This window comes from Oncorhynchus masou, unplaced genomic scaffold (assembly GCF_036934945.1).
Source record: "Oncorhynchus masou masou isolate Uvic2021 unplaced genomic scaffold, UVic_Omas_1.1 unplaced_scaffold_1015, whole genome shotgun sequence".
NCBI classification, from domain to species: Eukaryota; Metazoa; Chordata; class Actinopteri; order Salmoniformes; family Salmonidae; genus Oncorhynchus; species Oncorhynchus masou.
Genome location: NW_027016868.1, coordinates 217995 through 238658, shown reverse-complemented (window position 1 = coordinate 238658; position 20664 = coordinate 217995). Strand labels below are relative to the sequence as shown.

General features: G+C 42.6%; 2 protein-coding genes across 2 annotated transcripts in view; both read right to left on the bottom strand.

The window, feature by feature from the left end:
- Nucleotides 1-31: 31 nt before the first annotated feature.
- Nucleotides 32-10605, bottom strand: LOC135539282 (KRR1 small subunit processome component homolog). Its single transcript, XM_064965110.1, is given in 11 exon segments — nt 32-1016; nt 1581-1677; nt 1867-1944; nt 3376-3546; nt 5071-5127; nt 6264-6347; nt 7091-7216; nt 7374-7453; nt 7456-7507; nt 10024-10199; nt 10501-10605. Coding segments are annotated over 11 exon segments (1140 nt in total). The 5' UTR covers nt 10577-10605; the 3' UTR covers nt 32-873.
- A 1891-nt stretch (nt 10606-12496) lies between these two features.
- Nucleotides 12497-20664, bottom strand: part of LOC135539287 (uncharacterized) — a 33318-nt gene continuing 25150 nt past the window's right edge. The window contains exons 9-18 of the mRNA XM_064965114.1: nt 20335-20655; nt 18642-18727; nt 18248-18467; nt 17766-17927; nt 17295-17485; nt 16964-17115; nt 16500-16757; nt 15950-16103; nt 14779-14911; nt 12497-12621 (exon numbers count right to left, since the gene is read on the bottom strand). Coding sequence (XP_064821186.1) covers nt 12497-12621; nt 14779-14911; nt 15950-16103; nt 16500-16757; nt 16964-17115; nt 17295-17485; nt 17766-17927; nt 18248-18467; nt 18642-18727; nt 20335-20655 — 1802 coding nt within the window. The remainder of the gene's footprint in view (nt 12622-14778; nt 14912-15949; nt 16104-16499; nt 16758-16963; nt 17116-17294; nt 17486-17765; nt 17928-18247; nt 18468-18641; nt 18728-20334; nt 20656-20664) is intronic.

Below are 20664 nucleotides of genomic sequence, written 5' to 3'. Positions count from 1 at the left end.
TAACAGTAAAATCAATTCTACAAATACAGAATAAGAGATTATCAAATACTTGTTTTATTGAGTCTTTAGAAGTAGCAACACCAAATGACAAAGAATGCAGCCCAACACACAGTTATCCTAAACATCACAATGCTATGTCACTGTTCAGCAGTCCTCTAGGCCCATTTCTGCAACACTTGACGCCTGTAGCAGCACACGACAACAATATTCATTTAATCATGAACTAAAACTTTCAGTGCCTTTTCTCAAAGCCTGCAGGTATATAGCTTGTTAATAATTTATAATAAGGACTATTAAAAAAAAGCTTTTAATAGTATGTTTTTTTTAATGAGTATACATTAACAGACTAAGTCAGCATCATTATGAAACATTACTAGCCTTCCAATGCATTAACTGCATCATAAGCCATTATACTCGCAGTGTTCATAAAGGAGAGTGCTTACTGTAAATATTAACATGGACAGGTGTTGGTGGAAAGCAGTACAGCTTGTTCTGAGGATCAGGACAAGAGGAGGAATCTGTGGCGTCGGGATAAACCAGGTGAACCACATTCTGTGCACGGCTTACTAACAGTTGGTAAACAATATTGAAGAACGGGCCTCAGTCACAGGCTAACTAGGTAACACATATAGGGAGACACCTTTACTGTATACCATCTCCTCTACTGAGGACAGAGGCATTCCATATTCATTTCATCAAAACTATGAGGAAGATTCATCTCTGAGGAATTGGGGATATTCTATTAATATCCCAAATACATCTTTAGACAAACCCATGTCCTGACAAACCTGACGTCCTTCACGCCAGTGATCTGCATACCTCCTTTGAATGCAGCAATAGTGAATATTGTCCATTGTCCAAGCTTTTCCAAGGTTAGCCCTTGTTCTTTTTCTTCTTGTCATAGGCGGGTTTGGTCTGTGGGACAGGGTTAACAGAGGGGGCTCCTAGCTTCTTGGTCTTGGCTTTCCTTACCTTAGCCTTGATGGCCTCAATGTTGATTTTGGCTTCTGAGGGAGCTAGAAAAAAACATGGTAAAAGAAAACTAACGTTAAACAGCTGGGTGTGGCTGTGTGGGAGAATGTGCTCAGGCAATGCTTCATTTAACCACTCAGTTAATAAGAATTAACATTTGTTACATTGATTTTCATTCTAGAAGAATCATTTCAAAGTCCATAAAATCATTTTATTATAATTGAGAATATAATGTTTCTGAACACCTCTATATTCATATGGAGTATAATATTTGTGTGCCCAACTTTCTCACTCATTATTATTCACGATTCATTCAGGGTTATCCATAATCACAGTAGCATCCACATTATCCATATCATGAAAGCAACAACCAAAGTCTAGGAGGAAGGGTAGGCCAGCTGATGAAGATGAGTCTTTAAGGCCTGCTTTAAAAAGCCCCAAGAATGTCAGGAAGAGAGTTTCAAAGATCTGTGAGTGGGAGGAAAGGGCCTGGTTGCCTAACTGGTGTGGGACATGAAGCAGTCTGGCATGGCTTGAAGGAAGTGGGTGCAAAGGTCAGGTGGAGAGAAGGTAGTTTAGAACATAATTATTCAAATGATTCACTGTACCTTTGTTGGTCTTCTTCATAACAGGTTTCTCCTTAGGAGGAATAAAGGCCCTGTTTCGCTCCTCTTGCCTCTTAGACAACACCTCGGCTTGTTTCACCTTGAAAACACAGACACAATCAGGCATAGGACAAATGGATTTGGCACAGTAAATCCTGTTGTGTGTCTTTTGAAGGCCATTAGTTTCTCATGCAATGCTATACAAATAGTAACTGGTGCATAGCTATCAAGTCCAGTGATGGTTGCGACACCTAAGGACAAAGCTGTGTCAAGTGATATCCATGGTTACCTTTATCTCCTCCATCTTCTTCCTCTTCTTAACACTCTCTCGAAGGAAGAACTCTCCCGTTGCCAGTTCCTTGTCAATCTAGACAACCAGGAAACACAACACAGTGAATCCAGGAACATGGGTATGAACAAGCCTAGTGATAGGTTTAGTGATGGATGGGTTATATCAAGTAGTTATAGACCAAGTCATCTGTTGATGTTAGGCTCTATGGCTGTTGTATGTTATAGTACAAGGATGATTAAAAAAGAAGATTGGGAACTTAAGCAATTTGCGGGCCGGAAAAGAGGCAGTTTAAAATATATTCATAAGACGTTCAAGAGTGACCTGGAGTAATAATTTCCAGGCCACTCTTGAACTTCTAAAACTAAATAAAAATTACGTAGAAATAATGGACTCATTTTTTAAGTGCCCTTTTTCCAGCTCGCAAATTGCTTTTGCCTTACAAATCAGTTTGAAAAAAATCTGTGCCCCCCGCTGAATTTTGAAATCCCAATGTGGGCCTGGAGCCAAAGTTATTACACACCCCTGTTACTGTATTTGGAAGAGGACTTGTCAATGTCCTGTGTTATCTTGAAACTGAACTTTAAAAATATTTATTTTTTATTGTACTGTGCTTGCACTTTGACGTGCCATCTACATGAAGATTAGTATACTGGGCTGGCATGTTTTATGACACAGGAACCGATACAAATAAATACATCATGCCTGCATGGTGGTTCTGACCCACTAACCTGGTTCTCAGGCTGCTGCGGGGGGTGGTGGTTCTGACCCACTAACCAGGCTCTCAGGCTGCTGCGGGGGAGGCGGTTCTGACCCACTAACCTGGCTCTCAGGCTGCTGCGGGGGGAGGCGGTTCTGACCCACTAACCTGGCTCTCAGGCTGCTGCTGGGGGAGGCGGTTCTGACCCACTAACCTGGCTCTCAGGCTGCTGCTGGGGGAGGCGGTTCTGACCCACTAACCTGGCTCTCAGGCTGCTGCGGGGGGAGGCGGTTCTGACCCACTAGCCATTGCTCTCAGGCTGCTGCGGGGGGGTGGCGGTTCTGACCCACTAACCTGGCTCTCAGGCTGCTGCGGGGGAGGCGGTTCTGACCCACTAACCTGGCTCTCAGGCTGCTGCGGGGGAGGCGGTTCTGACCCACTAACCTGGCTCTCAGGCTGCTGCGGGGGATGCGGTTCCTGACCCACTAACCTGGCTCTCAGGCTGCTGCGGGGGATGCGGTTCTGACCCACTAACCTGGCTCTCAGGCTGCTGCGGGGGGATGCGGTTCTGACCCACTAACCTGGCTCTCAGGCTGCTGCGGGGAGGCGGTTCTGACCCACTAACCTGGCTCTCAGGCTGCTGCGGGGGGAGGCGGTTCTGACCCACTAACCTGGCTCTCAGGCTGCTGCGGGGGGAGGCGGTTCTGACCCACTAACCTGGCTCTCAGGCTGCTGCGGGGGGAGGCGGTTCTGACCCACTAACCTGGCTCTCAGGCTGCTGCGGGGGGATGCGGTATTGACCCACTAACCTGGCTCTCAGGCTGCTGCGGGGGGAAAGGCGTGTACTCCTTCTTTGTCGTCTTTTTCTTAGGCTCCTTGCGCTTGGTCAGGTTCTTGTGTCGGAAGTTGGGTAGGAATCGCTCCCAGCTCTGTAGCCGCAGCTCGGGGTCCTTGGACAGCTCGCGCTTGATCATGAGCGTCTGCGGCCGACCCCAATCGAACAGTCGCCAGAGGAAAAAGGGAGAAACGTGTTGGAATAATTAACTTGGATTATTGAAACTGAGGGCGGTTGAAGTCAGACTACATGCTGGTAACTACATGGCAAAGCTCCAGAAAGGATGCAGTAGTTCAAGGGGCAATCTGCAATCCATTTTTGTACTATATATATTTAAATAACACACTGCTCAAAAAAATAAAGGGAACATTTGTGGCCTGCTGGAGGTCATTTTGCAGGGCTCTGGCAGTGCTCCTCCTGCTCCTCCTTGCACAAAGGCGGAGGTAGCGGTCCTGCTGCTGGGTTGTTGCCCTCCTACGGCCTCCTCCACGTCTCCTGATGTACTGGCCTGTCTCCTGGTAGCGTCTCCATGCTCTGGACACTACACTGATAGACACAGCAAACCTTCTTGCCACATCTCGCATTGATGTGCCATCCTGGATGAGCTGCACTACCTGAGACACTTGTGTGGGTTGTAGACTCCGTCTCATGCTACCACTAGAGTGAAAGCACCGCCAGCATTCAAAAGTGACCAAAACATCAGCCAGGAAGCATAGGAACTGAGAAATGGTCTGTGGTCCCCACCTGCAGAACAACTCCTTTATTGGGGGTGTCTTGCTAAATGCCTATAATTTCTACCTGTTGTCTATTCCATTTGCACAACAGCATGTGAAATGTATTGTCAATCAGTGTTGCTTCCTAAGTGGACAGTTTGATTTCACAGAAGTGTGATTGACTTGGAGTTACATTGTGTTGTTTAAGTGTTCCCTTTATTTTTTTTGAGCAGTGTATATAGCCCTTGTTCTTTTTCTTATTGTCATACACACCAATTGATTCGTGAAGAGTATAATTCAGCAGAACCCAAAATATAAGATTGTTTGTAAACAATGTCATTGTAAACAAACACGGTGTAGCTTCAACAAAAATCTTTAAACTATAATTTTGATATCTTGGATCAGTCCTTGCATCCATAGCCGTCTGAATTTGAAATGTAATTTCTCAAAAGCCCATCCCTCATGGGATTTAAAGGATTGCTCCTTTAAATCCCTTGAGCCACAGCATTAAAGAAGCAACACCTCACATTTTTGATTTCTTTGACTGCTTAGAAACGCCTAAAATAGCTTAAGTATGGCTTCCTCCCTGACCATATAAAAAAAAAGGTTGTTTTGCTAAGATTTTGGTTATTGTTGACAACCTCGTTTACAAATTCCTTTATTCCGATTGGCTCTCGTACACAACTGCCCAAACACGATAAAAAACTTGAAAATAAGTTATGACGGATAGAATAAGTTGTTCTCAGCTGTCAAGGAACTTCAAACTTCCCTTTTGGGATCATGGTAAGTTCAAGTCATCTATTCTAAAGGACTCCTCTGTGGCGTCAACAAAAACCCCACATCCTCTTACATAGAACAGTGTCGGTTGCTTTAAGTTTACCACAAACCATGACAAAGTACCACATAGACCACCTTTCTCCCCCAAATTGGTTGTGGAGGAGAAAGGTATCAATTACCTTGATGTTGTAGATGGGGTGGATGTTCTTCATGGTATCCAACACCACTTTCCGTACCTACATATGAAAAATAATATTTTAGTAGATAATTGAGTCACTTAGAGCACCAAAAAAAAAAAAAAAAAAATAAAAACTGTTGCTCACTCCAGGGAAGTTTAATATACTCCCCCCCCCCCCAATTTTGTGATATCCAATTGGTAGTTAGTCTTGTCCCATCGCTGCAACTCCCCTATGGACTCGGGAGAGGCGAAGGTCGAGAGCCATGCATCCTCCGAAACACGACCCTGCCAAGCCGCACTGCTTCTTGACACACTGCTCGCTTAATCCCGGAAGCCAGCCGCACCAATGTGTCAGAAGAAACACCGTACAGCTGGCGACCGGTGTCAGCTTGCAGGCGCCCGGCCCGCCACAAGGAGTTGCTAGAGCGCGACGGGCAAAGGAAACCCTCCCCTAACCCGGACGACGCTGGGCCACATTCTCATTTACAGCAACAACCTGTGGAATAGTAACAGGGGAGAGAAATTAGTCAATTGGAGGCTGGGGATGAGTGGGTGGCCATGATGGTATGAGGGCCAGATTGGGAATTTAGCCAGGACACCGGGGTTAACACCCTTACTCTTATGATAACTGCCATGGGATCTTTAGTGACCACAGAGAGCCAGGACACCCGTTTTATGTCCCAATCCAAAAGACTGCACCCTACACAGGGCAATGTCCCCAATCACTGCCCTGGGGCATTGGGATAAAAAAAATGTAAACTAGAGAAAAGAGTGCCTCCTACTGGCCTTTCAACACCTCTTCCAGCAGAATCTGGTCTCCCACCCAGGGACCGACCAGGAACAACCCTGCTTAGCTTCCGAGGCAATAGTGATAGTATGCATCTGAAAGGGATTTATTACCATTAATTGCAAAATTTGTACGGCCTTATCTCCCTATGGAGGTGTGGGCCTAAGCCAATTCAATCAATTATTTGTTGCCATAGCAGAAATGGGCACCTGATGAATTCAACAGGCTTATTTCAGTGGTTCCAGTGCGTGGTTAAGGGAGAGAGCAGCATAGTGCTCCGTATGGAGAAAGCATTTAGAAACGGAATGAAATGGAGAGGTACTACCTAAAACGCATTTTTGCCTTAAAATGTTTTGCTATGGTGTACCCTACTGAACATGGCCCTGATTGAGGAAATCAGCACTCACCTCTTTGAGGCCGTTGAAGGGTCCCAGGGCTGACACAGTGTTCCCCTGCACCATGACGTAGCAATTGGTGAGCAGCTCCAATGCCTGAGGGGGAAACAGGTTAGATAAATGCCTGTAAGAGGGAGGTTGAATGTGTTCCATGGAGAGCAATCTCCATCCGCCGACAGTACTGCTGCTACGACCGCCGCCGCGACTGCCACCAGTACCGCCGCCGCTACGACCGCCGCCACCGCCGCCACTGCAACGACCGCCAACAGTACCGCCGCCACTGCTACGACCGCTGACAGTACTGCTGCTACGACCGCCGCCGCTACGACCGCTGACAGTACCGACACCGACTGTACGACCGCCGCCGACAATACGACCGCTTCTTACTGCACAGTGCCTCTTACTGCACAGTGCTTCTTACTGCACAGTGCTTCTTACTGCACAGTGCTTCTTACTGCACAGTGCTTCTTACTGCACCGAATAATTTCCCTCTCCATATCCCCTACAAGAGTAAATATACTTACTTTGAATAGGTGCTTTTACTTTTATATCTCTTTTGCAAATTTTCTCCAGCTATATACTGTCCTAATTTTTTCTTCTACTTATTTGAATTCAATAGTTTTGTTGTTGTAGCACTGTTGAGAGGAGAGCTTGCAAGTAAATATATACACCCTGTGCATATGACAAATAAACTTTGATTTGATGAGCTGACTGATTCTGAAACGTTGGGAGGTGTTAATAACACTATGCTGCCACCTGGTGATGCTAACATCTAAACACAAAACTACTATGTATCCCATTGAACGCTCTCCCTGGCTGCATGGTTGAACAAGACGCACCTTGAGTGTAGATCCTTTAGGCCCGATGAGTCTCTGCCTCCTCTTCACAAACCGTTCTCTGGTTCTGACCAGCGTGCCAATTTTGATGATGTCACACGCCATGTCATCCTCCAAAATACGCACGGCCTAAAGGTGGAAGACAGAAGAAAACATCACCCAAATGAAGATGCTTGTGCTGGTTTCTTTCTTTGGGGTAAGTATAGAGTTTAGACTATTCTTCCACATTATCAGGATCATTGTTGGAAGTTGAACTATGAATTGATGAACAAGAGAGCATGCCTACCTGCTCAAAAGGCACACTTCTGGCCAACAGCTTGATGAGGTCCCGTGCCCTCACAACGGCATATGGGTCAAAGGTCTTTTGGTGGTGCAAACCGTGATGCTGCCCTCGATCAAATCCAGGGTGGCCTTGATGTGCTGTTGATGAGGAAGAAAAGCAGAACATCAATGTTTTGGACAATTTAAAGGCTGTGTGCCTAAATCTAGGAGAGGATCATTCATCCTCACATGGCTACATATCTGCATGTTAACAGACACCTATACACGGGCTGATAAGAATGATCAACTCTTGTCAACATGTAACATTATTCTTAAAGCTGGAACCCTTAATGGTGAAACGACCTCGTCACATTGTGATCTTACAACAAAGAAGTTACTGCAAACAAAATTGTCCCCCTGAGACATCATTGCACAGTCCAGTGGAGGCTGCTGATGGGAGGACAGCTCATAATGGCTGGAACAGAGTGAATGGAATGGCATCACACATGGAAACCATGTGTTTGATACTATTCCAATCCAACCATTACCACAAGCCCATTCTCCCCAATGAAGGTGCCACCAACCTCCTGTGTTGCACACGCTATAGAACAGCAGAATACGTACTGCCATTTCTTACCACCGCTCGACACGCCTCTCCTCTGTTTCATCCACAAAACAAAAACAATAGCATAGGGGCTGGTCCAGACAGTGACACCACAGACAGATTAATGAGCCAGATATTTCACCGGATGTGTGAATGTGAAGCATCCGGTAGGCGTTGCTACCAGCGCTGGGCGGTATACCATATTTCATGATATACTGGTATTGATGCAGGGACCGGTTTGGGTTTTTAACTTTGCCTTCTATACCGAATGTTTGGTTTGTTAAATGTGATACACCATGTGTAATGTCAATTTTTATAATTCACTTCGCTACTTGAGTCATCTCGCTCCACTTTCTCTCCGTGCCACTTTCCACACAGACCTTGCCATGTCACTCAAGGAGCGCATTTGATGTTCCTCAACCACGAGACACTTGCCTTCAGTCTGCATGGTCAATGCAGCAATGTTGATGACAACAATGCTTTTCACTTTGCTTCTTAATAATAATCCACTAGCGTTCTATAATGACACTATTAGTTTGTGTTTCTTACATCAGCAAACAGCTTGTCTGTCTTTTCTTAGCAAGTGTCTCTAAATCTTGAGACAGTAATTGTTAGCCACTAATGCAAATAGCTAGCTAATAAAGATACGGAGTATGAGCAAATGTAGCTACCTAATACAGCCTGATAATACTAGTGATGGTGTAGACCTAAATCAGCATGTTGTTTGTGCAACAGTATCTTCTAAATCAAAGAGGAATATGCAAAGCAAGAATATGTTAGCTACATCAAGTAGCTAAGAGAACACATGAAATGTAGCCAAAGCTTATAGGGTCCCCTAGGAAACACTTACTAACAATTTAGTTCCTAACCGATCACAATAACTCCTCCCGGGCATTTTCATACGTTGTCATCTCAAACACTGTATTCAAAGTGCCCACTATTATAATCTAACTATAGAATTAGAAAAGTCATTATATTTCCAACAGTTTTGCTCGAATTCACAAGTCACATCGCAATTGCAACATTTGGTTAAAAATAACATCCTAGATTATTTGCCCATATCGTGCAGCCCTTTGTGGCAGTGTGGAAATTCTCAATTGAGCAGTGGTGTAAAGTACCTAAGTAAAAATAATTTAAAGTACTTCAAGTAAAACATACTTTCAAGTACTAGTTAAGTAGTTTTTTGGTATCTGTCCTTCGCTATTTTTATTTTATTTTTTACAACATTTACTTTACCACATTCCTAAACAAAATACTGTACTTTTTACGCCATAAATTTTTCCTGACACCTAAAAGTACTCGTTACATTTTGAATGCTTAGCAGGACAGAAAAATGGTCCAATTCACGCACTTTTCAAGAGAACATCCCTGGTCATCCACTGCCTCGGATCTTGAGGACTCACTAAACACAAATGCTTTGTTTGTCAATTATGTCTGCGTGTTGGAGTATGCCCCTGTTTATCCATTCATTTTTTTACAAGAAAATGGTGCCATCTGGTTTGCTTAATATAAGGAATTTGAAATGATTTATACTTTTATTTTTGATAATTAAGTACATTATATCAATTGCATTTACTTTTGATACTTAAGTATATTTAAAACCAAATATTTTTAGACTTTTACTCAAGTAGTATTTTACTGGGTGATACTTTTACTCATGTATAAAAATTGGGTACTTTTTCCACCACTGCAATTAAGTGCAGGAAATGCAGAAATAATAAGTGCTGAAATTTGTCCGACATTCTGCTAATTTTGTACTATTCCTACATCATTTTTTAAACGTTTTAATTATATATGACCGTTGACTCTGGAATAACTGTCTCGTGGGCTTAGTTCAACTGCCCATCAGAGCCCAAAATACGTTTTTATAGACACCATAGCCCCGAGACATTGTTAAAGCTATAACTTGATCTCATGGATGGTTAAATCCTTGCATTCATAGCTCTGTCTATGAATTTGAGTGGCTACATTTCTCCAGCAACGTCCCTCAGCTTTTAACCAAACCCGTATCAGAATGGACGCTTTGTTATTATTTCAACTGCATATTTCCCTTTTAATTGGCATAACTTACTGAATCGCCTAATGCTTTTTGCACCAGTGGCCAGCATTCTTTCAGGTATGCCTCTCTATACTTCGGAAAGAGAGTGGCGAAACTGCTCTCCTCCAGTAGACCTTTGGGGTTGTCATCTTTTGTGAATGCTGGCTCCTTCCATCCATCGGGAACAGTGAAGAGTTGAGATTCATCCACTGAAAATACAAGATTAGAAGCTAGGATATAACATACCTAACGTTATAGTTAGCTTCATAACTAGGTAGGTACATTGCATGCACGTTTTCCCATAGAACAAACGTTCTTTCACTGAGAACAAATTGGTAGCAGTCTTCAAGCAGTGCTCATACTAGCACCATAAATAAGCATGAGGCCGGGCGCGAGCTACACAAATCAAGGGAAATCAGGCTTCTGCTCAGATACATGTATCCAGAAACGTGGACTATTATTAAGAAATAATACATTTGTTTCTGATACTAGACAATACCGTTGTAATACCTTGGTTTGTATTCTTTTTCGACTTCTTCCCCGACAGCGTTTCATTCACGCTTCCTTCGTTTGTGGAGGACGCCATTTTTGTTATGCCGGAAATACAGACCGGAACTGCGTAGTTTGGAACTGAGATGAGGGTTGCATTCAAAATTGCTGCGTTGCATTACGTGCTAAGAGCGTTCTTGAAACTATATCCCAATGTGTAAGAGTCTTTGCAAAATTGTGCCACAACAACCTTTTCGATCCTTACAATATTTGCTATTATTTATCTATCCTTCATATTGATTTGTCGTTCCTATCACTACATTATTGGAGCGGCAGGTAGCCTAGAGCGTTGGGTCAGTAACCGAAAGATCGAATCCCCTAGCTGACAAGGTAAACATCTGTCGTTCTGCCCATGTACAGGGCAGTTAACCCACTGTTCCTAGGCCGTCGTTGAAAATAATAACTTGTTCTTAGCTGACTTGCCGAGTTAAATTAAAAACAATTTAAATTAAAAACAATTTATAATAACACCCCTATCACTATATTATATAAATAACAATTTATGACAGTGTGTTTCATGTTCAGGTGGTAACTTCGCTTAGTTGGCAAATTAGCTGCTGTTTAGCCATAATCAGCAGATTTTCGACCAACCTGGCGATACCTTCATTTCGGAAGTCACTGGTGTCTTCAGAACTCTGATAGCTGGTTGCATTGAAAAAAAATATAGAAAATATATATCTATAGAAAATGCTCCATTATTAAATACAGTTTTGTGTAACGGATGTGAAACGGCTAGCTAGTCAGCGGTGGTGCGCGCTAAATATCGTTTCAATCGTGACGTCACTTGCCCTGAGACCTTGAAGTAGTGGTTCCCCTTGCTCTGCAAGGGCCGCGGCTTTTGTGGAGTGATGGGTAACTGTTGTTGATGTGTGCAGAAGGTCCCTGTTTCGCGCCCGGGTATGGGCGAGGGGACGGTCTAAAGTCATACTGTTACATTTGCAACATTTTATACGCCGCCATCTTTATACGCCGCCAATTTATATGCTGCCGTGTCTTTCTACAAGATTTTGGCTATTAATTGTAACTAGCGTTAGCACATTGCCTGGAAGTCTATGGGAATAGCTAGCATGTTAGCTGCTACCATCGATTTCAATGCATTGTGCTTATGCCTAGAAATATGGGAATAGCTAGAATGCTAGGTACAGCCATGGGTGGGCCTTGGAGGGCATAGGCCCAGCCAATCATGAGTTTTTCCACGCACAGGCCTTATTACAGACAGAAATACTTCCAAGCCCGGTAAGGTCTACACTTGTATTCAGTGCATGTGACAAAACAGTTTGATTTGATGTCTGAGTGTTGCAGTGTGCCTCTATAGCTATCAATTTTTTTTAAATTGTGCCATTTGGTTAAGGAATTTTAATTATTTATACTTGTACATTTTTGCAATTACATTTACTTTTGATACTTAAGTATATTTATAAGCAAATACTTTTACTCAAGTAGTATTTCACTGGGTGACTTTCACTTGAGTCATTTTCTATAAAAAAAGGTCTCTACTTTTACTCAGGTTTGACAATTAGGTAATTTTTCCACTACCACACACACCATTCAGGTGGATGTATTATCTTGGCAATGGAGAAATACTCACTAACAGGGACATACAAATTTGTACACAGCATTTGAGAGAAATAAGCTGTGTTTGTATATGGACAATTTGTGATTTTTTTTATTTCACCTCATGAAACCAACACTTTACATGTTGCATTTATATTTTGGTTCAGTGTAGTTAAGTCATTTGATATATTGGCAAGTGGTTTGGGTGTGCCCGTCACAATTTGTCGACTGAGGTAGCCTACCACCAATAGCATTAGAAGCCACCTTACACCTACTGGTGGCATTTAATGTTAATCGTTCATTTTGGCAGTATTTACTTAGTGAAGACATCTGTACAAAACATATTGAATGAATCCCTAATAATACTCAGGCCAAAAGGAAAAAGAGATGTGGTTCCATGTTTTTATTGAGGCCTTGCTCTCTCATAATAACTCATTGTAGCCTTTGTTGCGCTCACACCAAGCATCGTCAACATCAAGACGCCCATGGTTCCTCCCACAACGTAGATCATTGTCAAAGCCTCATCCCCTGCAAGGAAACAGACACATTGAATTATAGCTGCACTCTGTAAGGGTGATGTGTATGCTTCCATACAGCCTTCACGCCTTAAGCTAGCCTAAGGCAGAGGCAGCAATTTCTTAAATAACCTTTAAAATGTTGATACATTTTCAACTTGAACTTTCCGGGTCTTCTCAACTCCCATCTCTAGTTGCAGGTGAAACGTTGGAATTTAGTAAATGCTCTGTTATCAAATAACATTTTTGCTTCATGAAGTAATAGAACAGGATACCTTTAGCAGCTCCGATATTTGAAGTAGAAATTGTCCACCAATATTTGATTTTAAAAGACAAAGTTCCCATTAATATTGACCACTTGGAAAATGTAATTAAATCTGATTTCTAATAATACTTTTACCTGACATTTTTCCAAGTTTTCACCATCATTGTAAAGCCTTAGATGTTTTTGCTGCTTTGACAAAGTCATTTCTGAAGAGTTATTTATTTCATGCGATTAGAGATACATTAAGAAAAAAACTTGTCCCTCATTTTAAGGTCAAACCTGTTACGTGAACTGAACTCACGTTTTAATATGATGAACCTAATCCATTTTAAATGATTTTTTCAAAAGACACATCTTAGTCAAATCATAATGTAAAAGCTGGTTCTACTCTTTCTGGTGGAAAACTGAGCGGGTTGAGCATAACATGTTAATAACCCAGTTAGCCATATACAGGCTAGAAATGTTAAGTTACATTTTTTTTGTAAAGCTTGCATTCAATTGTCCCTCCCTGTTGCATACAACAAACTGCCATCCCCCGTCACAAGAGGATTTAGGGCCGATTTAAGATGAAATTGTCAACCCTGTTACTTTAATTGTCACTTACAATTACTATAGTCAGTGCCTATTATTTAACCTTGATGGGGGGAATAAGTATTATGTTGAACATGTGTTCGTTTATGACAGAATGTTAAAATGTGGTGAAAAAAATAATTAACACCAAAAAGGGACACATTTCCTGGAACGACCCAACAATTATACACCATCTTAGTCATCTCTCATTGATTGGGACAGGCGGGTGTCAAAGCGATGTCATTTACAAAATAGCCTCCAACACTACTCAGCAAACTGGATGCAGTCTATCACAGTGCCATCAAAGCCCCATATACCACTGGCCCTCGCTACATATTCGGCGCTTGACCCACTGGCTCCAGGTCATCTATAAGTCTTTGCTAGGTAAAGCTCCGCCTTCTCAGCGCACTGGTCACCATAACACCCACCCGTAGCACGCGCTCCAGCAGGTATATCTCACTTGTCATCTGAGTAGCTTACCGATCGCTGCAGCTGTACACAGCCCATCTGTAAATAGCCCATCCAACTACCTACCTTAACCTCATATTGTTTTTATTTACTTTTTTTGCTCTTTTGCACACCAGTATTTCTACTTGCACATCATTATCTGCACATCTATCACTCCAGTGTTAATTTGCTAAATTGTAATTACTTCGCTACTATGGCCTATTTATTGCCTGACCTCCTTACGCCATTTGCACACAGTGTATAGACTTTTTCTGTTGTATTATTGACTGTACGTTTTACACATGCAATAAACACTTGTTGTTTGTGTCGCACTGCTTTGCTTCATCTTGGCCAGGTCGCAGTTGTAAATGAAAACTTGTTCTCAACTGGCCTACCTGGTTAAATAATGAAATAAAAAAATAAACGCTTGATTTCTGAGTTGCGGTCATGACATGAAACACTTTGGCGGACACCTAAGTGTCTCGATCGATCCGGAAGATCGGAAACAGACAATATGGTGGCGTACACATTGTTAAGATCACCTCATTGAGCAATAATGTATTTAATTTTATAAACGGAGCATTTTCTAAGTTCCAAGCTCCACGACGGCAGTTGAGAAGACACCGGTAAGTTCCAATTATGGAAGTATCGCCATTTAACAGTTTGTTGAAAACTTGCTGCTGGTGCTTTACACGAGTTAAGGTGTAACAGCTGCATGGAAGCATTCACATATCACTGTTACAAACTGAATTAGTATCCAAGACATCATTTGGAGCATCCCCAGATACCACAGGCCTGTTCAAGAATGTTACAGAAGTTTCAGAAATAATTGTATAGATTAAAACGATATTGGCAACGCTCAAAACGTTTCACATCACAGCAACTCACAGTTGGAGAGTTTGGTCCCTGGTGCCGCCTCGGGGGTGACCATCAGTGGTCCTGCAGACACGACCACAGCTACATTGATGTATGGATCCCATCTAGCTGTTGATCTCTTTGAAAGTCTCTGGGTGGTACAGTTCTACAGAGAATCATAGGAAAATAGGTTTTAAAAAATAATGACCAAGTTACTAAGAAATGTGCATAACTGTTTGTCCGATCAATACAGATGTTTGTTGAGCATCAGCTTTAAAAAGATGCACTATGCAGAAATCTCCACCATTTCCTGGTTGCTAAAATGCTAATAGTTTGCCTAATTTCAGTTTGTGACTGAACAAGTATAGTGTAAGAATCATTATACCATCTAAACCGTTGTGAAATATATTTTCCACAACCAAAAATATTTTATTTTCAGCCGTTGGAAGCTGGTGTACAAAAACTAAACTTATGAATAGAAAGCATAGAAATAGCTCATAGAAAGATCTACCGCTTCTTAGACTTACTTTCAAAACTGACTATCCTACCGATCCTCGACTTCGGCGTGACTGGAACGAATTGCAAAAATCGCTGAAGTTGGAGACCTTTATCTCCCTCACCAACTTCAAACATCAGCTATCTGAGCAGCTAACCGTTCGCTGCAGCTGTACATAATCTATTGGTAAATAGCCCACCCATTTTCACCTACCTCATCCCCACAGTTTTTATTTATTTACTTTTCTGCTCTTTCGCACACCAATATCTCTACCTGTACATGATCATTTATCAATCCAGTGTTAATCTGCAATATTGTAATTATTCGCCTACCTCCTTATGCCTTTTGCACACATTGTATATAGACTCCCCTTTTTTCTACTGTGTTATTGACTTGTTAATTGTTTACTCCATGTGTAACTCTGTGTTGTCTGTTCACACTGCTATGCTTTATCTTGGCCAGGTCGCAGTTGTAAATGAGAATTTGTTCTCAACTAGCCTACCTGGTTAAATAAAGGTGAAATAAAATTTTAAAAAATATTTAAAAAAAATTTAAATGACTGCTCTGTAACACATTTCTATGTGTATTTGTAAGGTCTAAAACATATGTCCTAATCATTATAACAATTTTTAAATTGAACAACTTTATCTACTAAGATTTTCAATACATTTATAATGGCAAACAGACTTGAACTTGTTAGAAGTTTACCGTAGTACAGTCCTCATCGTGACTGCATATCCGGGTCAGGCAGTGCATGTAGATGGGTAACTCCTTGGGCATAGTGAACATGTGAATGGAGAATCTGCTCCTCTGTGACACACCGTTCACAGAGAGCCAATGAAAGGTGCTGTCAACAGGGCAGCTGAGGACAAGAGAATAGGGAATGATCCCAAACTGTTTTCTTAAGTCTTGAAAATCCAGGGTCATGCCCAGTAGGTTTGAAACAGAAGATAATGTTTGAAAACATGGAGGTACCATCTTGTCCAAAAACAAATAATATTTTATACCTCAACAAAAGTACCCTATACTCTAATAACCTATCCCCCCCATCACATAATGCCTCTACATGACATTTTATATTGCACGATTGAACGCAGCCCTGAGTTTAAAATACCATATTTCACACCAGGGTCATATTCACTAGAAATCAAACAGAAGAAAATTGACTAAAAACAGGAGAGGCTACCTGAACTTCTCCAATAACAAACTCTTGTTTTTTTGTGTGAACAAATTAATGAGACCCAGGACAGTAACCCACCCATCTAGGAGAAAGAAGCCCTTGGTTTCGTCCTGTGGGTCCGGGCTCTCTGTGGCCCAGCAGGAAATCACTTCTAGCAGGACCTCCGAGGCGAACGTGTTGTTTGTCAGGAGGGCCACCTCGAAGAAGAGTACATCACTGAGGTGGAGGGCGATGGAGTCTCTGTAGCCATAGGAGAAGGAGTTGTCGCTGTACATGGTCATGGCCAGCCCCAGCTGATGGGAGGAGTTGTACTCCACCACAGAGTGGGAGGTGATCCTGGAGGGGTAGAGAGGGGATTGGTCAAAACACAGTTTTATGATTCTGATCCATTGTATGAATCAAAAGATTACTTGTACATTTCAAAGGGTACCGGTAATATTCCCTCCATTTGCAAGCCTTGCCAGGCTACAGGACCAGTTTTTCCTTGTAGGTCACAATCAGAAACATCTCCTGGCACCAGAATTAATCCGATCTTTTCTTACCACTCCAGATCTACGTTTATCTGGGTGTTGCGGACATAGTTCCGGGGGTAGATGCACTTCCAGATAACCTTGAGATCTCTTCGTGTGATGGTCCTCTCTCTGCTCAAGGTCACTGTCAGTGTGTTCCGGAACTCGATGTGTGTTCTGTTCACCTGGACACACACAAGGTCGCACAAGCATACGCATGCACAAACATACAATCCCATTTCATCCGCAGTGCTGTGCACAATGGCATAATCACATTACAGTAGTGCTTGGTAGGTATCCAGTGTGACCGGTTGTATAGATCCCATTGTAATCCCTTTGCATATCTGAATGCATGGTAACTCACCAGCCGTATCGTTCCACACTGAGAGGGTTTACGCAACACGTGGAAGTGGTAGAGCGTCTCGCTCTCCTCCATGGTGCAACGGCCTTCATTCAAGACAACCGTCACGTCGCCACCAAAGTAGCCAATCAGGAAGGCTTTGGCGATACCTCCGGCCATCGATCTCGTCAGGCACTGGGTGAACATCCCTTTTTCTGTTGGAATTAATTCATTTTCTTTACCCCCAAAAGGAATCAGCGTCGTATTCATTAGGCAGAGAACAGAAGAAACCAGACTGAAACAAGGAGGGACTGCCTGAACTTCTCCAATAAAAATGCTTGTTTTCCATTGCAACACGTTTAAAACAAAACATTTTCCGTTGTGTGCCCTATTGAACATGACCCATCAGTAAACAGGAGTGGTGTAGTATTGAATACAAAAAAAAAAAAAAGTACACCGACAGACATATTGCACGATAACAAGAAGCTAACTGACCATAACAGACAGGATGTGAGGCAGGGGTAGGAGGGGGAACGAAGGCTGGCCCGACGTCATAGAAGCCATGGTGACACACACAGGTGTAAGAGTTCAGAGTGTTGACGCAAAAAGAGTTGACATCACACCTGTTCAGGTCAGGCGACGCACACTCATCTGGGTCTGTCCAAAAGGGAGGGTAAAGTTACCCCTCTGCGCTGCTTTTGGGTCAGTTTCTCATTTCCCCCACTAATGGTTAAGGTTAGAATTGGGAGAGGGGAAGCTGACTTTACCATGGACCATAAAAAAACAGCTGCAGCATTCTGTGTAATGCACAGAGGTTCCATTATTTCAGTGATAGTGTGCCAAGCAACATACAAACCCCACATTTGGGACATGTAAGCAAGAATTATCGTTTGAACGCATCACACAAGTTTAAAAGACATGAAATGTTAAAAGAAATCTGACAATACTCCATGTGATGCTGTTGGTGGTTCTCTTACCATCCCAGTAGATGATCCCGTCCTTGACTGTGATATTGGGCGGCTGGAGGGACTGGATATGGTCCAGCTGCTCGCCAGGTGGTAGCGGTAAGTCTACGTCGGTTATGGAAGCGTCAAAGCCTTGAAAGGTAATCTTAGTTTTGGATTCGCCTTCCAGCTCCTTGAATGCAACCAACTCCACCCTGGTCTTAATTGGGTACTCTTTCAAAAGCTCCTCCAGCTATGGGCATGAATAAATGTCAGAGAGAGGGAGGCCAGGGTTGTGTTCATAAGACCACACAACAGAAAATTGTATTTTTTTGTAATATGTTGAAGTTAACATTTCTTGTCAAGTCCAAGTAGTCCCTCTCGGTTTCAGTCAGTTTTCTTCCATTTGGTGACCAAAGACACTCACTAGTTTTTCGTAGATGCGCTTCAGCTCAGCCCAGGGCTCAGTCTTCGGGTCCAACACCATTAACCAAGGCACAATAAAGGCTAGAACTGAGAAAACAAAACATCAACCCTACAGCGAAACAAAGCCATAAAAATTGTGTACATGGAAAGTCTGAGTATATAATCCAAAGCAGTTTAATTTCATAAGTAAATAGTATAAAAATGCACGAGAAAACAATTAACAAAGCACTCTTCTAAAGAAAACAGTTTAACTGATCATATCAAGTGCATGTAGAATAGCAAATCTGTTCCTGCAACATCCATTTCTACCTCTCCTAAACCCACCCAACAATAAACATCCATTTCTTCCTCTACTAAACACAGCCAACAATATAAACATCTGGCGTACGTTCAGTAGACAAACGTCATGGAACACGGGATCGAAATGAGGTGAATAGAGATTATGTGCTTCCTTACTCTACGCATCAGAGGCACGTTTGCACATGCCTATACAATACCAGTCAAAGGTTTGGACACACCTACTCATTCAAGGGTTATTCTTTATTTTTACTATTTTCTACATTTTAGAATAATAGTGACAACGTCAAAACTATGAAATAACACATCTGGAATCATGTAGTAACCAAACAAGTGTTAAACATGTCAAAATATATTTTAGATTCTTCAAAGAAGCCACCCTTTGCCTTGATGACAGCTTTACACACTCTTGACATTCTCTCAACCAGCTTCATGAGGTTGTCACCTGGAATGCATATACATTAACAGGTGTGCCTTAAGTGGAATTTCTTAATGTGTTTGAGCCAATCATTTGTGTTGTGACAATGTAGGGTTGGTATAGACAGCCCTATTTGGTAAAAGACCAAGTCCATATTATGTCAAGAACTACTAAAGGACACCATTAAGAAGAAGAGACTTGCTTGGGCCAAGAAACACGAGCAATGGACATTAAACTGGTACAAATCTGTCCTTGGTTCTGATGAGTCCAAATTCCAGATTTTTGGTTCCAACCGCCATGTCTTTGTGAGAGGCAGACTAGGTGAAGCATGTAGGTGGTGTGATGGTGCTTTGCTGGTGACACTCATTTATTTAGAATTCAAGGCACACTTCACCAGCATGGCTACCACAGCATTCTGCAGTGATACACCTTCCCATCTGGTTTGCGCTTAGTGGGACTATCATTTGTTTTTCAACAGGGCAATGACCAAAAACACCTACATAAGGGCTATTTGACCAAGAAGGAGAGTGGTGGAGTGCTGCATCAGATGACCTGGGTCCACAATCACTGACCATAACCCAAATTAGGTGGTTTGGGATGAGTTGGACCACAGAGTGAAGGAAAAGCAGCCAACAAGTTCTCACCATATGTATGAAGACTGTTGGAAAAGCATTCCAATGTGACTACCTCATAAAGTTGGTTGAGAGAATGCGATGAGTGCGCAAAGCTGTCATTAAGGCAAAGGGTGGCTACATTGAAGAATCTAAAATATATTTTGTTTAACACTTTTTGGTTACTACATGATTCCATGTGTGTTATTTCATAGTTTTGATGTCTTTATTTTTACTATTTTCTACATTGTAGAATAATAAAGAAAAACCCTTGAATGAGTAGGTGTGTCCAAACCTTTGACTGGTACTGTATATATGATAATTCCACAACGTTGTGCCCTACTGAACACAGCCCAGATGACACCAACCTTGATCTTCATTCGGCCTCAGGGTGGACGCCGCCGGCAACACGAGGGCGTTGACGGAAACGTTGACTCCATCGAAACACACCAGGGCCGGGTCGGCGCTCCACTCGCCGTCACACTCTTCCCACACGTCCAGGGCATAGCGCGCACCCTCAATGAGCCCCAGGAGGGGGAGCAAAGGCTCCATCAGCCGGCCTTGCTGGATGATCGAGCCATTGTCATAAGACAGCTGGTACTGAAAGGCCACGCCCTGTCTGGTCCCACCAATCCACAGCGCTGTAGAGTCCTCAGGACGGTAGCGCAGTTCTGAAACACCTCTGGGTCCTAGGAGAG